This window comes from Haplochromis burtoni, unplaced genomic scaffold, assembly GCF_018398535.1.
Source record: "Haplochromis burtoni strain Fernald_Lab_line unplaced genomic scaffold, NCSU_Asbu1 Contig_45, whole genome shotgun sequence".
Lineage (NCBI taxonomy): Eukaryota > Metazoa > Chordata > Actinopteri > Cichliformes > Cichlidae > Haplochromis > Haplochromis burtoni.
In genome coordinates, this window is record NW_024582406.1 from 298,605 (window position 1) to 321,397 (window position 22,793).

The 22,793-nt window shown below is 42.9% G+C and overlaps 3 protein-coding genes across 6 annotated transcripts; 2 read left to right on the top strand and 1 right to left on the bottom strand.

The window, feature by feature from the left end:
* Nucleotides 1-5,867: 5,867 nt before the first annotated feature.
* triobpb (TRIO and F-actin binding protein b) lies at nucleotides 5,868-18,305 on the top strand. The gene is made up of 12 exons (XM_005940740.3): nucleotides 5,868-6,604; nucleotides 8,891-8,947; nucleotides 10,164-10,232; nucleotides 10,781-10,870; nucleotides 11,128-11,237; nucleotides 12,107-12,536; nucleotides 13,149-13,386; nucleotides 13,768-13,879; nucleotides 14,676-14,835; nucleotides 14,974-15,072; nucleotides 15,841-15,927; nucleotides 16,697-18,305. Exons 1-12 carry the CDS (start codon nucleotides 6,599-6,601, stop codon nucleotides 16,856-16,858), a joined length of 1,620 nt encoding a protein of 539 aa, XP_005940802.1. The 5' UTR covers nucleotides 5,868-6,598; the 3' UTR covers nucleotides 16,859-18,305.
* An 828-nt stretch (nucleotides 18,306-19,133) lies between these two features.
* ndufa6 (NADH:ubiquinone oxidoreductase subunit A6) lies at nucleotides 19,134-21,237 on the top strand. Its single transcript, XM_005940741.2, has 3 exons — nucleotides 19,134-19,313; nucleotides 20,522-20,637; nucleotides 20,804-21,237. The coding sequence occupies exons 1-3, from the start codon at nucleotides 19,175-19,177 to the stop codon at nucleotides 20,933-20,935; spliced, it is 387 nt and encodes a 128-aa protein (XP_005940803.1). The 5' UTR covers nucleotides 19,134-19,174; the 3' UTR covers nucleotides 20,936-21,237.
* A 235-nt stretch (nucleotides 21,238-21,472) lies between these two features.
* On the bottom strand, nucleotides 21,473-22,782 carry smdt1b (single-pass membrane protein with aspartate-rich tail 1b). Of its 4 annotated transcripts, none has more exons than XM_042220229.1 (3): nucleotides 22,496-22,782; nucleotides 22,222-22,316; nucleotides 21,473-21,682 (listed from the first exon to the last, which is right to left on the bottom strand). In XM_042220229.1, the coding sequence occupies exons 1-2, from the start codon at nucleotides 22,649-22,651 to the stop codon at nucleotides 22,242-22,244; spliced, it is 231 nt and encodes a 76-aa protein (XP_042076163.1). In that variant the 5' UTR covers nucleotides 22,652-22,782; the 3' UTR covers nucleotides 21,473-21,682; nucleotides 22,222-22,241. The 4 variants fall into 4 exon arrangements, with proteins under 4 accessions (XP_042076163.1, XP_042076164.1, XP_005940804.1 ...); XM_042220230.1 differs by having other exon boundaries at nucleotides 22,214-22,316; XM_005940742.3 differs by having other exon boundaries at nucleotides 22,222-22,379.
* Between the last annotated feature and the right edge of the window lie 11 nt (nucleotides 22,783-22,793).

The window sequence follows — 22,793 nt, forward strand, 5'->3', positions numbered from 1 at the left end:
TCTTAACAGTTCTCACGTCCTGAAACAAAAACCCCTTTTTTAGTATGCACTGTTTGCAGCTGCTCTGCTTACACCACCTTACAGTAATGTGTCACAATCACGCATTAGTGGCTCATGCTTGCTTGGTACGTTACCAAATTAGAATTAATGTGCAGAAACACTTCTGTAATTTGACAGTCTTTTTTTAATAAGTCTTCCTCAAGTGTTAGATAAATATTTCTGCATATTTCCTGCTGTGGTTTCCCAGTTTTCTCTGTTGGAGGCAATGAACATCCAGGTTCTCCCTCTGCGTTCACCATGGCCCTCTCCGCCAATGAGCCCATCTGCCCCAAGTTCCAGCCCAATATCTTCGACCCCTCCCGCTGCCACGACTGCCTGCGCCAGAGGCACCTGCACGCCGGTGCGGGGGGGAGCACTGAGGTCACGCAGCAACAGATATCTGCTGCCGAGTCCGGAGCCGGGGCTAAAACCGGGATTGGGTCAAGAAAGGGAGAAGCGTTAACACCGATTTCTTCCCAAGCGGAGGAAAGAGACACCAGCAGCAAGGTGAGACAAGCAGGACGGTGATGTGCACAGCAACAGCAGCAAGGTAACCAGGAAGAGATAATGAGAACTCAATGTGCGCTGAGTGATGGGATTAGCTGGACGTGAAGAGCAGCAGGAAGATGCATTAGAGGTCACAGGTCTAAGCAGTAAGGCAGCGCAGCACTGAGATCAGATGTTCTGGTGCAGGAATCAATAAGGCACTGCTGTACTGCTTTAACTTTAATTTAATAATCTACTGATTACTCTTAAACTTAAGTACACCTGACTTAACCCTAGAGTTCGATTCTCTGGTTAAAGAAAGGACCAATTAAGGAATTCCCATTCAACTTTACATGTAAACAAAGTAAATGCGATCATGTCTGAAACTTTACTACTTGTGAGTAAATGAAAGAGAGATCAGAGACGGAGAATAAGAGCCAATGGTGTGGAGCAGGGTAGCAGTAGTGGCTTCTATTAAAAATGAATGAAGCTGGATCATTTACTGCCCTCTTGGGAATGACTTGTAATATTAGACGGGGGTTCAGAGAGGATGGGCATGTTTCTGGACAGTTTCGAAACGGCAGAAACCTGTGCCCCAGCTTCTGTTTGATATGCCTCTATGAAACGTCTGCAATAATCTGTTTATGTGCATATTTTACACCTGATTGTGCTTCTTTTAGATCCCGTAGTATATTACCTGTAGATTCCTAGAAGGTGTTGGGGATTGTCATTCTCTGGCATTTGCAGACAGTTTTCAATCATTCCTTGAGACGGCAAAGTTTATGCAGAGGACGAGTTAAAAAAAAAAGTGATGAAATATTAATGAGGAAAGCCACGAGCCAGGTCAGGTTACAGAGGTGTAACCCTAATCGAACAGCAGCACATGTGAGCGTCTGTCAGGGAGGACAGAGGGGACAGACGCTATTATCAAAACTGCTGTTCCAGGAGCCGGAGCCAGACGAAGAGGGTTTGTCATGTATGCACTCTGATGTGTACTTTCAGTGAACCTTCACGTGCCGGTGGAGGCGCATCACTTCCTCTCCTCTTTTTGTGACTTGGAGAGATAGAGGGATGGAGTTTGCCGCAAAATTGTGATTTGTCCATGTCTTTCCCTCTCATCCTATCAGGAGGATTCTGATGGTCTGTCAGTGGTGAGCAGCTACTGCGATGTCAATGGAGGTCGTCTGGGTTATGGGGAGCCCTCTTTGTGCATCCTGAGCCCCGACTGCGAGCTTTATATCTGCGAGGCTGACGACGACAGCACAGACAGGTAAGAAAGAAGGCATCGTGATGATAAAAGGAGCTGCAATGGCAATTCAATGACTCTAAAGTGTAGTGTGAGAGTTTGTGGAGTTAGATTTAAAACGTACTGTAGTTTATATTGATCTTCCTGCATTCACCATGCTCTCTGACCTGAAAAATGGCTTAAGTTTTACGACGTGTCTATTAAACTGATCAAATTTTCTCCTTTTCTCTGACTTCTTCTCTTGCTTTTCACTCCCCACTCCCGATCTCTCACCTCGTTCATCTCTGCTCTCGTCATTCTTCTTCCATCTCTTCTTCCACGTAGCTGTCGTGAGCAGAGCGACTACCAGGAGTTCAGTGGCTCAGCCAGTGCAGAGGACGAATACCCACCGATCCGTCGCCACCTGGTCAAACTCGATATGACCCGGCTTGACCCGCCACCCCACCGGCCCAACCCAAGGGCTTGGATGGATGACTCTCGGAGCAGAGACAGCTTCAGTAGACATTCGGGTACTTGTAGGCTGACATTGTGTGTTGCTGAATCAATTTCTTAGAACATTAGACTCATAAACCAAAGAAAAATTATAAGAAAGAGAGAAACAGAGGTAGCAGAATTGCCAAAGATATTTGCAAATACTCCGTACAGCGGTCGACTGAGTCTTTAGTAAACTTGTGACTTGCTGCAATTGACCAATCTATATCCAGTTACAGCCAGAGGTGTTATTTACTTGGCAATACTATTTGCTGTCATCAGGTGAAGTGTCCAAGAGCAATTATCAGTAATACAATATAGCTCGGTTTGTGTCAGGAAACCTCTGGTAGTTGCTCAGAGGTTGAACTTTGACCTTTGCTTCTCCTATTTCTGTTACCGTTGCTTCTTTCTATTTCATCCTATTTAAAAAATATTTTCTTCTCTTCCAGGGTTGAAAGAAGAGCGAGAGAAGCGCGAAAGTGGCTATTTCTCGCTGGGGAGGGCAGCAGGTGCCCGTTCGCTCCATGACAGCCCGTTCCGCCACTTCGAGCGAGGCCATCCCATCTTCAGCAACAGGAACGTCGAGCCAAAAGACATCGTTCCCTTCAGAAATCCTAATCTTGGTGTGGCTTCTCAAAGGCCGATACCAGAGGCTGTGGATGAGGACGTGGATGTGGAAATCCCTCCTCCTGACCCATATGAAATTGCAGTTGAGGTCGAGGCACAAGTTGGCCCTCGCTCTCCGAGCCCTACTCCCTTTAAAATAGCGGAGTCGCTGGCCTCTAGCAGACGAAAGGGTTTCAGCAGTTCATACGGCCGTGTAAGCCCTTCTTCTCCCGTCTCTTCCTATCAGCAGTCGGGGTCGTACAACTCCCCGAGGCAAAGCTCGGCTCTGCAGTCTCGCTCGTCTTCTCCCTCACGTGGAAACCCGACATTCCGACGCAGCGAATCCATCGCTTCCCTCAGCAGGACTAACTTTGACGGTGGGGGGAGGTCTCCAGGGAGGGAGCCGGGGTCTAGAAGCTCCTTGCAAGGCACACATGGGCGACGTATTGAGTCGGGAACCCTGCCAAGAAACTTCAAATCGTTTGCCAGTTCAGTCAAATCCCAATCCAGCATGATTTCTGATTTTAGGAGTACCTTGCGAAAGACGGAAGCAAATGGGTCTTTAAGTGGTCGGGGTGGCGACTCCAGGAGCTCATCTCCGCAGAGGAAGGACTTTAACAGTTCAAGCCAAATGCCTCTTCACAAAACTGAAACCAGCACTAGTTTATCACATGGACGTGTGTATAACAGAAGGACTTCATCTCCATCAAGAAGGACTTCTGACAGTCGCAGCTCCTCACCACCAAGGAGGACCTACAGTTCATCTAGCCAATCACTACTTCATAAATCTGAGTCCGTTATGTCTCTAAATGGGCGCAGTCACCACACACGCTGTGGGTCCCCGATAAGAGAAGGTTATGATATTGAGAGCCAGGCTCTGTTGCGTAACCCATCTGTTAGAAATGGGCAGAAAGATCAAGAACAAGAAGTCCCCATCCACCCGTCTCCATCTAAAAGAGGTCATGATACACCAAGTCATTCCATACTGCGTAAGACTGAATCAAGCCCTGCCAGGAGCAGTCGAGGTCGGGATAGCCGTTCTTCCTCTCCTGGAAGGAGGGGTTATGACACCCCCAGCAGGTATCAGCTGAAGAAAACAGACACCGGTAGCTTATTACATGGCCGTAGTCGTGAAAGTCATAAATCTCCCCCTTTGAGGAAAAGCTACGAGACTCCTACTCAGCCTTTGCTGCACAAGTCTGAATTTAACAGCTCAGTCAGAAGTCATGATAGATACAGCTCGTCATCTTTAAGGAGAACTTTTGATGCTTCTGACCAACGTTTGGCACACAAAACAGAAACTAGCAGTTCCTTCAACAGCAGGAATCAAAACAGCCGCAACTCCTCCCCCTCTAGGAAAGACAGCAGTCATCCACCGGGGTACTCAGTCCTCAGAAGTGCCATTAATGGAGACTCTGGTAATTTCTTTCAGAGAAAAAACACCCACGCTGACACAAAATCCAACTCTGATCGCTCACCACGCTCATGGCGAGATTCAACTCATTCCCTCCGCAGCTCCTCGTTATCTCGGGCTGCTTCGCCCTCTAGACATGGTGGAAGTGGCAACAGATCCACTGCTGTCACCTTGGAACGACCAAGGAGCCCAAGCAGCAACAGATCCAGTGTCGGTAGAAACATCCGCGAAGACCGCTGCCCTTCTCCTAATGACAAGAGGACCTCCCGTCATCCTGAGAGCCCTTCACTTCCCATTCAAATGCAGAGGCACACCTCCTCGCAAAGCTCCATGGAGTCCTCTGAGTCGGGCCGGCTCTCTGTGGGATCTACAGGGCGGAACAGGGAGGCGTATGCCATGATAGCTGATGTACCGAAGGTCAAAATGATCCATCACAGTGAGGCCTCGAGCCACGCGGGGAGGCTGCAGAACCAGCAGTCCGTCCGAAGACAGGAGCTATTCAAGCCAGCCAGGTCAGACTCATGTTACACCTGCATATGTTAAACTGAGCATTTGTTGAGTGGTATGATTACTCGCCAACATTTTCTTGGAGGATCTATAATCTCTTGCCAGCTTTGCTTCTTCTACTGCATTCAACTGGATTAATTAGAGACACTAATAACCTGTCTGCTGTTTCAGCCACTCCTTGAGCAAGCTTCCCTCCAGAGAGTGGGAAGATACAGGAGACACTGAGAGAGAATGGCACAGTGGGTATCTATCTCGAGCTCACTCCTCCACCTCATTACAGGTAGGCCGGCTCAGGCCCATGCCAGTTAATTAAAGGATGTAAGAAACCCACGTTTTGGTTTTTTTTTTAGCTTCTTGATTTAGGTATCTGAAAGTAAGCAGTAGGGCAGACTGGGAACAGAGAGTGCAAATGGTATAGAAGGGTGTAGGAACTGATAAAACCTTGCAATGGCATTTATTGTTATATTATATTATTAATATATTATATTACCTAATATGTTAATGCCTAACTTCATCTACCACATACCACACATCAGGTTTAAAAACAAAACACCTCTATGGATGGGACATGTTTGCTCAGTCCCGTATTGATTTGGTTAATAACTACAAGCTGTTCTTTTCCAGAGATCGGGCAGTCCCACAGCGGATGAGGGCAGTTCTTGGAAAGGTTATTATCACAGATCCGAACAAATGCAGGTATGTTTACACAGCAAAAATATTTAGTCTTGCTTACTTGCACGCCTTGCATGTGCCACATGTATTTTGCGATTCACCGTAATAAAACCTCTGTTTTAATTTTACTGCAGTCCCGCCTATTTAAATATCCCTTTTTGTCACATATTTACCAGTGTTTGCACAGCTCCTGTCTGTAACTGCAAAAGCTTTTTAGGTGCTTAAGGTTAAGGTTGCTGGTGTGTCTGTTCCTACACTCTTTAAATTCTCCTTTTAACAGCTGACAGTCGCGTGTCTATCTTTTTTACCTACACCCTGCAGTCATTTCACAACACTGACTGAACTCTGTCAATTGTGGTCTGCTGGGGCATGTGTTGAAATTCCTGAACTGAAACCAATAGCTACAAGAGAGGCTTTTGGTAGAGGGTGGGGGTGCCACTTTATGTGCAAGAGATTTTCAGACGGGAAAATGTGGCAAGTCTTTTTTGAGAGTTTAGAAGAGAAAGCTTGTCTAAGCCAGGGAATGTCAGGATTTTGTATTTGCAGACTAGGACTTTAGATTGACAGACTTTTTTCCCCCTCGATATCTTATCTTTTTGGGAATACCTGTGTGGCTTCAGTCAATAAGGAGGGTAAAATTTTCCATGGGAGATTCCAGGGAGACTCAGATTAATCCCCACTTTCTCCCCCGCAGGAGCTCCCCGGACCCCCTTTTCATAGCCAGGCAGTTTTTTGGGGGTGGTGGGGGCGACGGAGTAGGTGGTAGGCTTGTTTTCTGAACAGATCTTCGCGGACCCGCCCAGGAAGTGACAGACAGACAGAGAGCGAGAGCAGCGAGCAAACAGGCAGCAGGGCTGAAGCGCTACATTAGCTCCGCTCCACTTGTCACAAAGTTGAAAAATTGTTTTTGCTGTTGTTTTTAAAACGCGAAAAACTCGTCCGCGTGCAGCGACATGGACGCACTCTCCCCTTAACAAGGCGGGGTACGTGCTCGGGACGCTGGCGGTTCGCTTGATTAGGTTAACATGGGTATGAATGGCGGGGTTTCATCTTAACTTTTCCTGCGATAAAGTAAGGTGATTTTTTTAAATAGCTAATTAAGCCTGTGCGGTAACAGTACTTTTGTCTTTATCTCACCCTCCCCGGATCCTGTTATCATGACGGTAAGCGGCACCCTCCTTCACTGTACGGCTGTACTTTGAAAACACTTTGTTTTTCCTGCTTGTCACGTCTTCCTGAACCTCTTTACTTTTCAAACGAAGCCTCTCGGCTAGCCGTTCACTCGGCTCGGTTGTGTTAAAGTGTTTAGCTAGTTTATAGATGTTAACGTATATTAGCTTTACAAAGCTAGCTAGTTTTAATGTGGCGAGCGTTTGTTTGACTTCGAGGGGTGTGTACATGAAGTTACCGCTAGCTTAGAAGTGACTTTTATTCGTTTAGTTTTATTTGTGGTTCGTATGGAGAAAAACAAGTAAAGTAACTGCTGTCGAAACGAAATACTTGACACTGGTTTCAAAGCGTGGTGTAGTTTCCTCCCCTTTTACCCTACTGCTACTGTTTACAGTAACTGGCACTAGCTTGTAGCTTGAACTGTGTGTGCCTTTTTTTATAGCCAGCTGTGACACATGTCCTCTGGTTGCAAACAGGCAGACACTGCCAGGCAAAGCTGGCAGGTGTTTTTTAATAACCTAGAAGTACTGGCTGTCCAAACAATAGTAATTTAGGAGTTGGCCTTAGAATGAGTGTACTGTATACCGGGACACTCTCATTAACAATAAGAAAAAAAGGTGAAACCTGTTTAACCTTAAGGACAAAGCTCACCAGACAATACGTCTTTATAGTGACAGGAAACGGGAGATGAAAAGAAGTGATGTTGTCTGTTCATTTGACTGTTTTCCCTTCTTTAGTTTATGACCTTTTCAAGCAAGGTCACGGTTCTGATAGTATAAGGGTTTACTGCTTAACAGGTGTCCGTTTTTCTACGTCAACCATCTGCTTCCTGTTTCTGCTCATGGGCATGTTTTGACATGATGTGAATAATTTGTAATAAGGTTTGACAGATAACTTTCTGTTGTATTTTAGACTTGTCTTTTTTGTTTTTTCAAGGCATACAATCAGTGTTCATTATGGATTTAAAGCCATGTTTAGTTCGATTGTTTTTCTTAAACAAAACCTATAACAACAGAGCTTAAATACAGTAGCTCAATAAAATAAACAGAGAAAATAGCACAGTAAGGTGCAATTACACCTAAATGAGGAACAGAATTTAAAAAAACAAAATGCTCTCTGTGGGGAAAAAATAAGTCTGGGGGGAAAAAAAGTAAAATACATTAAAAGAGCTCAGTGAACAAAGGTCTAAATATGATGCTCGACTGTGTGTGTGTCTACACCCAACAATGCTTCTCAGTTGAAGAGCTCAACATAATTTAATTAAGAATAAAAGGAAACTGAGTTGGATCTGTCAAATACATCAAAGTCGTGTTAACTTGGGGTTTCTCCCTACATTATTCCTGTTATACTCTGTTGTTGGGAGTCATCAGACTGTATCATTGTTAGATTAAAGGAGATCAGTGGCATATATTAACTGGCTCAAACAGAGAGAAAGTGGGCGGTACCATGGCTTGCAAGAATGCAAGTACATAATGGAACATAAATACAGAAAAGGGGTAGTTAAAGATGACAGGACAGACGAGAGAAATTATATTAAGCGTACAGACTTGCAAACAGATGGGAGAAGAACAAAGTAAAAAAAGAGTGGAAAGTCGTGGGGAGCGAGATGCCAGTTGGAGATGAGCTGACAAATGCAGACAGATTTAAAAAGCGAGGAATGTACTTGTTGGTGAGTGAGAGATAAGCCAAGTGAGGAATGTATTGCTTGGAAAAAGGAAGAAAAAAGAAGCTGCTGGCTAATCTTCTAATCTGGGATCACCTCATCTTGAGGTACCTAGCACATGTTTTCCTCTTCCTGTCATCGTGTTTGAAGCTAAAGCAGACCTGCTGCAGTGCAATAGAGCAGCACCCTGTTACGTAAACACAGTGCTGTTGATGTATATAGATTGTTGAGTGAGCTCAATACTGTCTGCTTTACCAGCTTGTTAAATGTAAAGCAGTAGAGGATGTAATATAATATAAACTGCTTTAACTGATTTGGCCTATCACTTCTTCACACTGGAAACCAAATTATGGCCTCTGTGGCAAAATAAGGCAGGAGTCTCTGGTCTTTATGTACAATGATAACATAAACCTGTAGTGATGTAGTTGCTGCTCATAACATAAATGTTGTTGTAATTATACTACGCTACCCGCTCTTTAATATGGGGTTGTGTGGTTTGTCCACCCTAGTTCGTTCTTTCTGTTTCTGTTCACTTTCACTTTTTCTTCCTTCGTTAAAAAGCGTTGAACTTTTGTTGCATTTTCTTTGGCGACTTTGACTTTGTTCTGCTTCACAGCCCGACCTCCTGAACTTCAAAAAGGGATGGATGTCAAAACTGGACGAGAGGGGGGAGGTAAAGTGCAGCCAAGTCATATCCTCCTGTCACTCCTTCTCCTTTCCTAGCCTCTTCCCAGCATCACTCGTTCCTAATGAGAGAGGCTGTTTGTAAGGCGATAGCAGCAGGTTATCTTTGTTATCATGTTAATAGCTTGGTGGCTTGAGGCATAACAGGTGTGTCCTCTGTTTGAATGAAACGCTTGGGTGGGTGAGAGAGCTTCTCGCTTCACACATGCAGGCTTCCTGTTCCGCTCGTGTTTGTCTCAGCTTTTACAGACCAGGCTCGCTCAAAAAAAAATAGAACATAGTAATAATTCTGATACAGTCTTAGATGGCGTGTTATGTTGTTGTGTTTTCAAGCCATGTGAAAAAGACTTTTCAAAGGAATATGCAGTCATGTGAAAAACTAAGTACACCCTGATTGCTTCCATTCAAATGTTTGCCTTGATTTATTGATCATCAGCAAGTGTGAGCGTATCTAAAAAATAGAAGTTTTGGTAATTTTCTGCTCTAGACGTAGGTTTACAAAGTTGGATCTGAACAAACTACAAGACGTCTGGAGCAATGTCCTTTGGACAGTCGAGACCAAAGTGGAGATGTTTAGGCCTAATATACACCGACATGTTTGAAGAAAACCAAACTCAGCGCATCAGTGCAAACACCTCAGACCAACTGTTAAGCACGATGGTGGAGGTGTGATGATTTGGTCATATTTTACAGCCACAGGACCTGGCCACCTGCGTCAGTCATGAATTCTTATGCATACCAAAGTATTCTACAGTCACTTATGAGACCATCTGTCTGACAGCTAAAGCTTGGATGTAATTGGGTCGTGCAACAGTGCAACGATCCCAAGCACAGCAGCAAATGTACTACAGAGTGGCTGAAAAAGAAGGAATCAAGGTGCTGATATTGCCCAGTCAAGGTTCAGAGCTAAGCCAGGACCTTCAGAAAGTTATGCATAAAAAAATGTGCACAAACCTTAGTGCACGGAAGCAATGTTGTAAAGAAGAGTGGGCCAAATTCCTCCACAAAGACGTAAGAGACTGATAAAGTGAAACAAAAAATTATTCGAATTGTTCCTGCTAAAGGTGGTTCTACAAGCTATCGAATAGGAAGTACTTAATTTTCAACTGGACTGCATAGAGGACTGAAAATCTTCTTTTTTACCTGTCTACATATTTGGCCTTTTAGAGTTGCTGCTTCCAGTAATTCAGTCTTTGTTTCTTTAGTGGAAGAAGCATTGGTTTGTTCTGACTGATGCAGGACTCAAGTATTACAGGGACTCCACTGCAGAGGAGGTATGTATTGAAGCAAACTTGCATTATTTATGTAGACTGTATAAAAGATGCACAAAGCTTATTGGTCAGAAAAGAAGAGCTAATGTTAGAATTGCTTTAATCTTGCATTCTGCAGCAGTTGGACGATCATATGGCTGGAAATAGAAGTCTATAGAAATGACACTACTGCTCACTTGATTTATGACCTCATTAAATGTTTTTCTAAAGGGTTAATGGTCCTGCTCACTTGTTTTAAGTGTCATTAAATACAGTATAATGTCCTCTTTCTAATATATGGTTCCATTAGACTCAAAAAGTGATGCATGGTGGTCAACATGTCACTGCCATATGGGTGGGCCGTGGTTTTTCAGTCAGGTTCACCCCTGTAAGGTTGTGAAAATGCTCAGCTTGAGGCCTAAAAGTGGACTTGGTCAACCAGTGCATGCCATTATAGTGGTTATGTCCATCTTTTATATGCAGTCTAGTTTTGGTTTTTTTTGTTTTTTTATAATGAGAATATGAAATTGTAAGAGAAGTATGCAAACCATGTTCCTGTGGTTTATGTACAGAAAGATGACTTGGATGGAGAGATTGACCTAAAATCCTGTGTCAATGTGTCAGAGTTTGATGTGGAGAAGAACTATGGGTTTCAGATACAGGTGACTGTTTTTGGCACCTTTTGTAGACTGACTGTTTTTCATCTTTATATCCACCCATTCTCATCTTCCTTATCAGTTCCATACCCGCTCAACAGTTCCTGCTGTGTTTTCTTACTAATCACGTCTTACATCTCTGTCAGTATCTCTTCCACCTCTCTCTCTGTATATGTCTTTCAGTTTTTCCTCATCCCAACCCTATTACATAATTTTTCTTTTTCTTTTTTGTTTCCATAACCTATATTTCTTTTGTGTTTCAGACACGGGAGGCTGCATTCATGCTGTCTGCCATGACAGCTGGGATCAGGCGGAACTGGATAGAAGTTTTAAAGAAGTGTATTCGGCCCAGCAGCTCTCCTGACATCACACAGTAATTATGAGCAGACATGTTAACATTAACATTAAAATAAAAAGAGTGTTTATTATCAGGTAAAAACATGCCATACAGTCTGGACAATATTGTTTTGAACTATAAGTTTGTGTGTAATTATGGCAAAATGTAGTTATGATTAGACACACACGGGTGGCTCCTAGAATCAGAATAGTTAGATAGTTTCAAAAAAGAGAATCTCTTTCTTCCACTTGTTTTTACAGAGGTGGTATTCTGGGGAATACATATGGCCAAACCACAGGAATGCATATATCTTGTAACTTGTCACTCTTCTGCCTGATCACAGGCAGATAGACTTACAAAGAAACTCCATAAAGACCCAAAATGTCTCCCACACACTGTCCAACATGAAGTAACAAAGTACATTTCAAAAAGTACTTTGTTCTTGAGCAACTTGTGGGAGGTGTTTGTCATAGTAACCATATAAAAATGGATTTATTTAAAAGCTAAACATCTAATAAACTCTTAGTGTTGCTTACAACCTCTTGCCTTGAAGGGCAACATCTAAGAAGGCTGGGCTGAAGTGCTAGCTTACACTAAATTCAAGAGTTGCTTGCATCACATTCTTGGACATTTTCTGTTGACCACACAAGAGTCTGTACATGTACCAGCAACCTGACAAGTCACTTTCTGCTGTGATGGTTCAAAATGAGTCAAAGCTTAATTATTTGGATTATTAATGTTCTGCTTGTGTAATGACTCACCAGCAGCTGTGTTCATGTGAGTGTTCATGCTGTAGAGCAATGTTCAGTCCTGATTAATCTCTGCTGATTTAAATTTGATTTATTGATTTTCTTTTTCCATTATGTATAATTTTTTTTTTTTAATTTTCTTTTAAACTTCTCTAGATTACCCGACAGCGACAAGGAAAACTCCCACGATCGCGTTTTGCTGTCCTCTCGTCGACCGACATCGCGCCATGGTGAAGCTCAGTCAGAAGTCCCGGCCTCCACCCCATCTTCTCATCGTAGGTTTGACTACGTTGAGCTATCCCCTGTTCCCGCCTCTTCTAGCCTTCGTCTTGCCAGTCAGAGAGAAGCAGGAGAGGGGCAGGGGAGAGAGCACAGCCAAAGGCAGGAGGAGAAGAACACAAGCAGCCAGTGGGATGCCGTGCTGTCCAGGAAGGGCACCGGATCAAACCAAAAGCTACGCATGGAGGAGGAAATCGAGAAGAAGTGGACCGAGTTTGAACAGATGCCCTTAAAGGAGATGAGCTCCTTACCATCAGTGGGATCACGTGCTTCCGGCCAGACAGCCAATGAGGCGCTGCAGAGGGAGGTAGTGCGTGGAGATGATTTTCCAATTTGCACATGACATAAAATGCAAATTAACTCTTCATCGCTATGGATGAAGTAAACGCTTCTTATCGTTTTCCACTGCTTTCGGATGCTTTTCAGCAGTGTTTTCCATCTCAAATAAGATGAAGCACATGATTCAAACGGACGGTGTGGGATTGAGAAGGACCCAGATAGTAAACTGGAAAAATACTGCTGAAACTCATGCCTGCTTTTGGTCTGTGTGTGATGTGGACTTTGTTTTGAATGCGTTTGCATTTCCAAATCTTAAGGCTGTCTATACCTGACACACCTTACTATGATTTATAAGCACAGAGAATCCCAGCATATTTAATCTTGAATTACAGTTTTGTTTATATATAAAGAGAGTTGAATGGTTTTTCTTAAACTTAAACCCTGTTAGACCAACTTCATAAATTCAGCAGTGAATGGGGTTAAAGGTCAAGCCCAAGGTAGCTCTGGAGTAAGTGTTGGTGTCATTGGACTGCCTGTAGGAAAGAAATGACTCAAATGTGTGTTGCAGTAAAATGGCACATTGATCAGCTTTCTCCACCAGCTTTCAGTAGGCTTTACCTCCGCCTTTTTCTTCTCTCAGGTGGCGTCACTGAGGCAGCAGGTCGAGCAACTACAGCGGAAGGGAGGGGAAGGCGGCGGAGGAGGTGTGCGGGGTGGTTGTGGCCCTGAGGCACCCTGCAGCCGCAGCCTGGTGGCCATGGAGCGTGCTCATCGGCAGGCCCTGGAAGAGCTGCAGAAGCAACACGACCGCCAAGTCAAGGAGCTGGAGGCCCAGAAGGACAGGCTGCTGCTGCAGGAGGCCCAGGACACAGCGCGAGGTCAGTCAAAAAGCACATCAGCCACATATTAACTGCTAAATTCTGAAGCAATAGCCGCTGTTAAACTAAACTTTTACAGGTTTAATTTAAACTTTTACTGACATTACTATAAATGACCATGATTTTTTGTAGTAAAAGACATAATGTGCAGTGCCTGCCTGTGAATGTTCTTAGTAGAATTGATTTCTACTGTATTATGCCACATCTACCTGTATACATCCTTCTGTTTTAATGCAGTTGAAGGCTGTGAAACATGTTTTCACCGTGCTTTCAACATGCTTTCAGTCTTTCTTGATAACTTTCCCCTTCTCAGTAAAGTTATGGTGTGATAATGTCACTTACAACAGAAAACATTGTGTAACACTCGAGTTTGTGTTTCAGTGATGGAGGCTTTGAAGAAGAAACACAAAGAGGAGCTGGAAAGAGAAGTTGAGAAAGTGAAGAGGCTGAGCAGCGGCGCGGTGGACTCACAGACTCTGCGAGCTCTGCATCAGTACGTAACTTTAGATCAGATTTTGCCAGTGACTTAAAGATGTACTGGGGTCACACTGATACTTATGGAGACAATGATGATGTGACGGATGATTACATAACCTGTTTACTTGTTAAATGGTCAGAAAGCGGCTTAAACTTCCACTGCACCCTTCCTTTTAGCTCGGCCTTCATTGGTAATTTATGTGAACATGTCCTTTTGCTTTTGAGTGGGAGCTACGTGGCCATAAAAGGGTATTCTGTTAAATAAAAGTTTGAATTTGCAGACTCGTTGAAGTAAGGCCATTACCACAGCCGCCTCTTGGTCCTGTCAGGCGCTTAAGGAATGCGGAAGAATTTGGTCATGGATTAGTTTTCTTTTGTAAGCGTCGCAGGCCTTTGACACAGACTGTCTCAGTGGCTGCAGCTGGAACCTGCATTTTAGGGCTTAACTATGTTGCCTACACTGCATTTTTTTACCTCTGCATGCTCTTCCTTATTTTTGTGGTCATTGGTTATAAGTAGCAAAGAGGTTTTAAAACCACAGGAGGAAATACTCAAGTCATGAAGGAAAAAAAGAGCACCACGAAGGAAACCTACTATACTCTAGTTATATTTTCATAATGTGAAAAAAGGGGTTGTCCAACACTATTTTTTTTATATGAAATATATATTGTTTTGTGTAACTGCTGCTGATGTGTAACTGCTGCTGATGTGTAATAGAGTAAAGAGAAACTTGGCAGCATTGAAGTTGTTGTATCAGTGGTTTGGTTCACCGAAGCCCCGACGTGAACACAGTTTTCTTTGTGTTGCTGCAGGGCAGAAGCTCAGGCCTCGCAGAGAGAGCTGGCCGGACTGTCTGAGCGCTACTCTCAAAAGTGTCTGGAGCTAAACAGAGCTGAACAGAACAACGCAGAGAGGGAACGGGAAATCAGCCGCAAGGAGAGAGACATGGAGCAACTGAGGAAAGAGAACCAGGTGGGTCAGCTGCAGTAGACTCAGCTGGGAAGAATGATGCATTCACTTTAAAGACCCCAACTAAATATGTGCATGCAGATTTCTACAAACAAACGGCCATTACTTGAAATCACACAGGCCAAATTTTTTCATCTTTAGGACTTAAAGGCCCGTTTGACAGAGGAGATGAAACGAATACAATCTGCCATCAGAGATCACGGCTCAGAGGACAAAAACAGGATGCCCTGCGAGCTAGAGGTAACAACTCTTTAATGTATACCTGAAACTGAAAGCATACCAGGCACTTCTGTATCTGCTAGGACTTTTTTTTTTAAGCAATACCAGCGTGAAACGGTTGTGAAAATCTGCAAGTTGCACTGAGAGCTGCAGCATTAGTTTAGAAGAACAACAATAACTGTCAGCAAGCCTAAGAAATGGCCTGCTGTATGGGTGTGTTGTGCTCAGCTACATAAAGATACCTGTTTGTAGTCAATCTGATGCCGTAGATGAGGCATTCAAATGAGTACCTGTTATACTTATTATTTTCTCTCATATCTATACTGTTGAAATTGTGGATGCTTACAATGAACATTGCCAAAGGTTAGACTTTGCAAAAACTACTTTAGTAAAGTCCAGCGAGCTGTAAATTCCACTACAATCTATTTCTCTGTCGTCAGTACATTCGGCCTTGGGTGAAAAATAAATCTCTGTGAATATAGTTCACTGTAACAGCTGCAGATTATCTAGCATGATTTATGCATTTGGGTCACAGCAAACATGTCAGCAGTACAAACCTCTCCAAATTCAACTGGAGAATGCAAAGTTTGAGTTGGACTCTACGGTAATCTGTCAGTGTTTGCAGAAATATTCAAGAATATGCTTCAGCCTGACCGTTTGGCCTCTCAAGTAAATGACAGTGGTGTTTCGGCCCTTATCTAGAACTACATAAATTACAGTGCAGGCTGTTTTGTCATTTAAAGGAAACGCCCACAATATGTGTTTTTTATTTTTTTGTTTTTTTCCCAGGTTCTACTCAGGATGAAAGACAACGAGATACAGTACTTGCAGAAAGAGATCAGCTGTCTAAGAAATGAGCTGCAGTTCCTTAACATGGTAGTGTGTGTGTGTGTGTGTGTGTGTGTGTGTGTGTTTGAGGGGTGGATTTTTTTCATGAATTTACCAATAGGCTGTAAATAAAAGATGCAAGTAGTTATTGTGACCTCCCATTGTGTTGTGCTCAACATTAACCCCCAGGTTTTGGATTTTCGCTGTTGCCTTTTTGGTGTTTTGAAACAAGGTGTGTTCAGATGAGACGGTAGAGCTTTTAATCAAATGCTAGCTGGGTTAGCAGGGCGCATCTCCGCCCTGCTGCTCCGTGACTTGTCTACAAATACAAGTTAGTTTTTGGCTTGTCATTTTTGGCAACTGCGGCAGTCTGCTGTCATTCAGAACAATCTCAGTGAGGTTTTTGGCAGCACCCTCTTTGTGACCAGTTTCACCTAGCAACAGCTACCAACCACTTTGGTTGGTTTTCTAGGGAGTACAAATCTTTCCCCCTCATCGAGAGGTTTCCAACCATTAGTACCTACTCAGATCGACTTGTACCAAGGTGTTTTTTTTTCTTTACTCAAATGAGGACCAAAATTTACTAAATGAATCACCATGCTCTGTAGAAGACATTGACTTTTTAGACCTGAAGAGCACTGTCATCTTTGATGTACAGTCTATAGGTGAACGCCAACATTGTCATAGAAAATGCAGATCATGAGTAATTTAGCTAGTTTAAAACATGCATACAAGATGTTTGTTTTTTTTTTCCTTTCACAGTGGATGTGATGTCACTGAGATAGCCTGAAAGATTTTCTGTCACTCTGCTCCACAGGAAAAACAGCTGGCCTGTAAGCGATATGGAGAGTTGCAAGAGGAACTGAGTGGGATGAAGGGCCGAAATGAGCGAGAGATTCAGAGTCTAAAGGAGCACTTGAAGCTGGCTATGGCTGCTCTGCAGGAGGGGCAAAAGCTGGGGAACAGCCTGGACCACTGAGAGAATACTTCTGGTACTAAAGCTCTGTCAGACATAGTGACCAGTGCGGACTGATATGGAACAGATGTTTTCTCGTTTGTTTGTTGTTTAGGAGAACGAAAGGATGGTTACTGTTTTTGCTGGACAGTCCCTGCTGTGTGGAGACTTTGATAATGCCTTAAATTTTAATCACTCTGCCAATAAGAGCACAGGAGAGAAGTTTGCCTTCGTTGCTTTCTATTGTGTGGTTATAGTTGTGAAAGAGCGTATTTAAACCTGAAGTATGACCTTTTTCCAAGTAGTTTTGTTCCTTGATGTAACCAAGTACTTTCAATGCATAAAACTGTGACTCAAATCTGAAAACAATATTTAAAAACTAAACAAAATCTGCAGTAAAATCACATCTGGCTTTGAAGCCCAGTCTCCTGGGGAAAAACCGTGTTTCATCTATCAGTTTAGTACAACCTGCTACCTCTTTGGACGTTGTTACTGCTTAAACCATGTCACCAGGCTTCATAAAGGTCAGAAAGCTTTGAAGGCAACCTTCTCTCTCTAGCTTAATGAGCAGCATAGAGTAGCCATTAGCTGGTTACGTTACACTGGGCCATATATAATGTACAAAATTGCACTTTTAATTTTTTTTTTTTTAAGTTTGGCTTTTGTTGGTTTTGAGTGGAAGCGGTGTGTATGAGTGCACACTTGGTCTGAAAACTGGAAAGCTTTATTGAGTATCTTTTTTTGTTGTTGTTGTTGTTTTTAAATGTGGTATTGTAGATAAAGACTTCATACTGTATGAGCTTTTTCTTTTTTAATTTTTGGATGAATAAACTTCTCATTGGCCCTATGTGCTGCCTGAGACGGCAAAGGTCGGAAGAGCTGCTGTCATCTCAGTTTTCTGTATTACAGCTTTTTTGAGGCATGTTTACTTTGTGAAAATGGCACACAGTACTTAAACGTATTTGCTGTATTTTTTTTTTTCTTTTGAACTGGGAAACTTGCTGATGTTCTGTCGGGTTTGAGAATATAAAATTCAAAAATCTCTATTGGGATGAAAACAGGACAAAACAGCAAAAAATGTTTAATTCCTTGGCGGTTTAAGGGGGGTGGGGCTGGATTGGAAGTTGATCTGTGATCGTACAGAAGCAGATTCAGCTCAGCTTTCTTTGGTTGCTTTTAAAGGCTGTTGAATGAATGTTGTCCCGTATCACAGATGTCCTCAGTTTTAAGCCATGGCTGAGAACTCTCAAGCCTCCAGTCTCTCCTGATCATTATTGGCATACTGTGTGCCACCATCACAGCAAATGACAGGTGTTGCATCAATGAGCCAGTTTTTTTGTATTGACGGTATGTATTGCGATAAAAAGAATTATCTAACTTTTAAAAACGTGTTCATATTTAATGTACAGTAGAGCCTTTGTCATCTTTGTAAATAAACATTTTTGCAATCAATAAAAGACGTTCAACAGCACATAATGTACGTTTCATTTCTGCGATATTGTATCCGCCCAAAACCTGCAGACGTTTGTGTTTTTCAGTTCTGTGCTTAATCTAATGTAAGGATACGTTTCATAAAAAAAAAAAAACCCTGCATGGTGTTGGAGATGTGAGTACAGGTCCCACTAAAGGCTGTCAGGCCTTCATGCCACCCTCACAGAATCTATTTCTCACAATTTGGTCAGAAATATGGACACAAGTTGTCAGCTGTAGGTCACTTTATAGAGCAGTGGTAGTCGTCCTGATGCTGGTGTGATGCCCTTCTTTGAGCATCACACCAGTAGCAGGCCTGGTCCTGGTTCTTGGGCCTAATATCTTGCATGAGAACTGAACAATCTTCTCGGATGAGAGGTGAAATGTCTTCAAGCAACTTAAAGAAGTCCAGACGCTTTTCTTTCCAATTCTCCTTAGACTAACTAATATCTCCTTCATGTCCCATCATCAATGAAATGGACTCTCTGGACTGCAGGTCTCATATCATAATGCTAGCATGAGAAAAATCAGTTGGGTTTTTTTTTTTGTTTTGTTTTGGGGTTTTTTTGGGGGGGGCACACAGCAAGAGTCTCTGGGAAGGACCTGTAAAACAATCTTTTAGGAGGTTGTCCAGTTTGACCTGTTGTTACTTTTCTTTCCACCAGAGCAGGTGAAACGGATCCACAGTGGTTTCTGCTTCTTAACTGGACAGGTTGATATCCCTGAAGTTCAACAAATGTTGTGTTATTCTGTAATGAAGCGTTCCCTTCATTTTGTGAGCGATGTCTTGAACCAGCCGTACCTCTAGGTGGCAGCAGAGCGCTTTCAGCACTAATTTAATGAAACCGGAAAATAGCAACAGTAGCAGTTATGGCGTCCACAGCGGCGACCCGGACGGCAGCTGGTGCTGCTAAAGTCGTTAAACCGATTTTTAGCCGTGATTTGGACGAGGCTAAGCGCCGAGTCCGGGAGTTATACCGAGCATGGTACCGGGAGGTCCCCAACACAGGTACGTGTGCTCCCTGTAGCGGGTAAACTGTGTGGAAGAAGCGAGGCGAGCGTCAAGGTCGCGTCTATGGAGCGGTGCAGAATAATTAACATTAGCTGCTAGCACAGAGGATCCTGAATATGACAATGTTTTAAAGACTCTCTCCTCTCTTGTGTCAGATAGAGATGGTAATGTTTCCGTTTAATCTAAACTGTAAAGGGAAGTTCATGACTTCAAAGCAACCTTTAGATACTGACTCTAGCTAGCGTTCATTTTGGCTCCAGGCAGATCATGAGGCTGCATCGAAGATTATGTACTCTGTACTTTATGTCCACACATTTTAACTTAAAATCATACAAACAAATAAAGAATCGATTAAAAAAAGAAAAGAGGTGCATATATTCGTGTTACGTTGTTGTGTGGGTTCATGCTTACAGAAGACCTGTTACTTTATTGAATATAATATGTAAAGCAGCTTCGTAACACCCGTAGTTAGCAAGAATTCCATGTTCAGCATTCACTTTGTTTTGGCTCCTAGCAGGTGGTTACTTACACGGTTACCCATCAGATCCTTTAAGAGGTTTATTTAAGGTGTACATCTAAGGGGTACATTAAATCTTCGGATTTTTAAAAGAACAATTTTCCTATATCCATATGCGGTGTAAAAATGTGAAACAGTACAAGTTTGGAATTAAATATATATATTGTTTTATGTGCAGACTAGTACATAGTTAATTATGTATATTGTCTGATTACATGTTATATCGAGGAACACTGATGAGTAAATTATTAAATAGCATTAAGGGAGTAGGATTAAATAAATGTGTACTTTAGACCTTTTCGAACATGTGAATTGTTCGCTGTATAGATTTATTCCTTGCACCGTGATTTTTTTTTCCTTTCTGTTCAGTGCATTTTGTTATTACGATATTATTACTATTTACCTCTTCAAAATCAATCAATTACAAACTGACAGTGATTTCCTTATGTTTAAGACACAAATGCTGATGGGACATCTGATCTGATGTAGCAAAACAAATATGGCATAATGATGATGATGAGTGGCAACTTTGCAAAAACAAAAACAGTAGGACAATTTTATTTCAAATAGCCGCTGTAGATTGATTTAATTCATGCAGCTGTAATAGTAACATTTAGGAATGATGTCCTGGATAAAGTGTGTGTAGCAGAACCAAAATGGCTCTCCGTTTGTGTCTGTTCCTCTGCAGTCGCAATGTTTCAGCTCGACATCACAACACGCCAAGGAAGAGACAAAGTTAGGGAGATGTTTGACAAGAACAAGCACATCACCGACCCCCGTGTGATCGACATGTTGGTCATTAAGGTAAAAGCAGCACATGTGACAAGAAACAGTAAATATGATTTTTCTCAAGGCGGTGTCTCTTAGGGCTCCGAGTGCTGATTAAATCTAACTTAGAGCCACACTGACTTGTTTACTTCACGGTGTGTTGAGGTATTCTCCGTTTTTCGTGTGTGTGTGCTATTTAAAGGGGAAAATGGAACTTCAGGAAACGATCCACGTCTGGAAGCAGAAGACCCACATAATGCGCTATTTCTACGAGTCTGAAGAACCTCGCCCCACCGACTTCCTGTCCAAATTCTACCGGGGACACGACCAATGAACTGTACAGCTCTCGGCCTGCCCTGTGACCTGTTTTTTGGTTGTGTCCAATTTGACAGCTGTTTCTCTTTATTGTAAATATACACTTAACAATCACCTATCTATAGTCCAGTCTCTTTTTATTATTGATATTGTCAGTTGGATCAATTAAAGCCATCAGCACACCATGACTGAACGTGCAGATGCTGTTGTGAGCGGGTTGTTTCAAACAACATAAAGCTTTTTCACTGCAGACAGTAGGAAAAGCATGTGAGAGCTGAATCTTCATTATTATTATTGATTCCATCAGTTTTGTTTTTTTTTTCCCCTGCTGCTATGAAAAGCTTTCATCTTGTATTTGGAAAATTGACATTTCCAGACCAAAACTGAGCCGAAAGCTCTAACAGTAAGAGGGACAAATAACATTTTACAGTCTGGATTTTGTCCTCCTTAAGAAGGTATAATCCATAAAACTGGACATGAAACAGCTCCTGGGAATAACTTAACAGCTTTGTTCCAAACAAGTTTCATATTTCATGCAATGAAGTGTTTTAAACAGTTGATAGAAAATTAAATTTTATTGAAATCATTGTGTTCTGGTATCGATGTGTAAGATGTGAGTAGTGAATGACAAATACAGTACAATACGATCAGCCCGGGGCAGCAAAAACCCTGAATCTAGTGCACAAAGACGCAACTCCGGCAAGGTGTTAATCTGCTGAGATGCTCACTGACGCTGGGCGGTGGTCATCGTCACACAATACACAATCTGTGAGGGGCAGAAAAAGTGTGTTGATTTATTTTTACACTATAAAGGCCTGTAAACGGTTACATCTTAATATGAGATGTTTAAAAACTGCTGCAAAAGCCTGAAGAAAAATAAAGCAGACAGAAGCATTCAAGCTGCTAATGTGAGCGTAATGTTTTTGTTATTACAGAGCTGAAGCTCTGAGCAGCAATCTTAAAGCCTGGTCAGGAACAGCAAAGGGGACCTATTGTACTGATTGGTGACCCCTCACAAAGATTGTAAAATGACTATGTATTGATTTTCCTTCTTTTTGACTCACATGGATTACTCAGTGTTTTTCATAAAAGCATCCATCGCTATTATAGTACACATTTATATGATAGAAAACAAAGAATCTTAATAGGTACCTTTTAATGAAGCATGTTATTTTTTTTTAATTGCAATGGTAACTCCCACATTTCAGTCTGTACTGAACAACACTGTACAACACAGACGGAGCAGGGAGCGTGCACTCTGCCACACGGTGACACCCACAGCGACAGCCTGCGATACCTGCTAACCTGAAGCTTTCCAGACCCCCTCAATCATCATCGTCGTCGTCCTCGGGGACGAAGATGTCGTGCTCCTCCAGGAGGGCGGCAAAGTTCTTGCTGATCTGCGTCCCCACATACAAGAAGGGTACCACTATCAGGGCGATCCGGATAAGGCCGAAGGGGGTCTGCTCCCCGGTGCCACACACCCCACCACAGAAACAACAACGTTATTTAACGGCGCTCGTGAGACTACACCTTCCGAGGATCTGATTTCGTAACACTGCGTGCAAATGAGACTCACCTTTCTGGGTTTGGGGAGCATAGCACCGGACGACGAGCACACGGCCGTCCGGCACGCTGTCACGGTGTTCCCCGGTACACTGGAGGGGGTCAGCGGGGATCTGCGGGGGGGTCTGAGGATAGACAGCCTGACGAGGCGACCGAGGGCCGACGCCATGTTTACAGCGTTTGACGATGCAGCGGCAATGCGGAAAACGAACCGGAGATGAATTGTGATGTGCAAGAAGAGGGCGGAAACAGCGCCCCCCTGTGGTGATTCAACAGCACCGCGTTTTTGTTTTTATTTTCCCGACTGCATT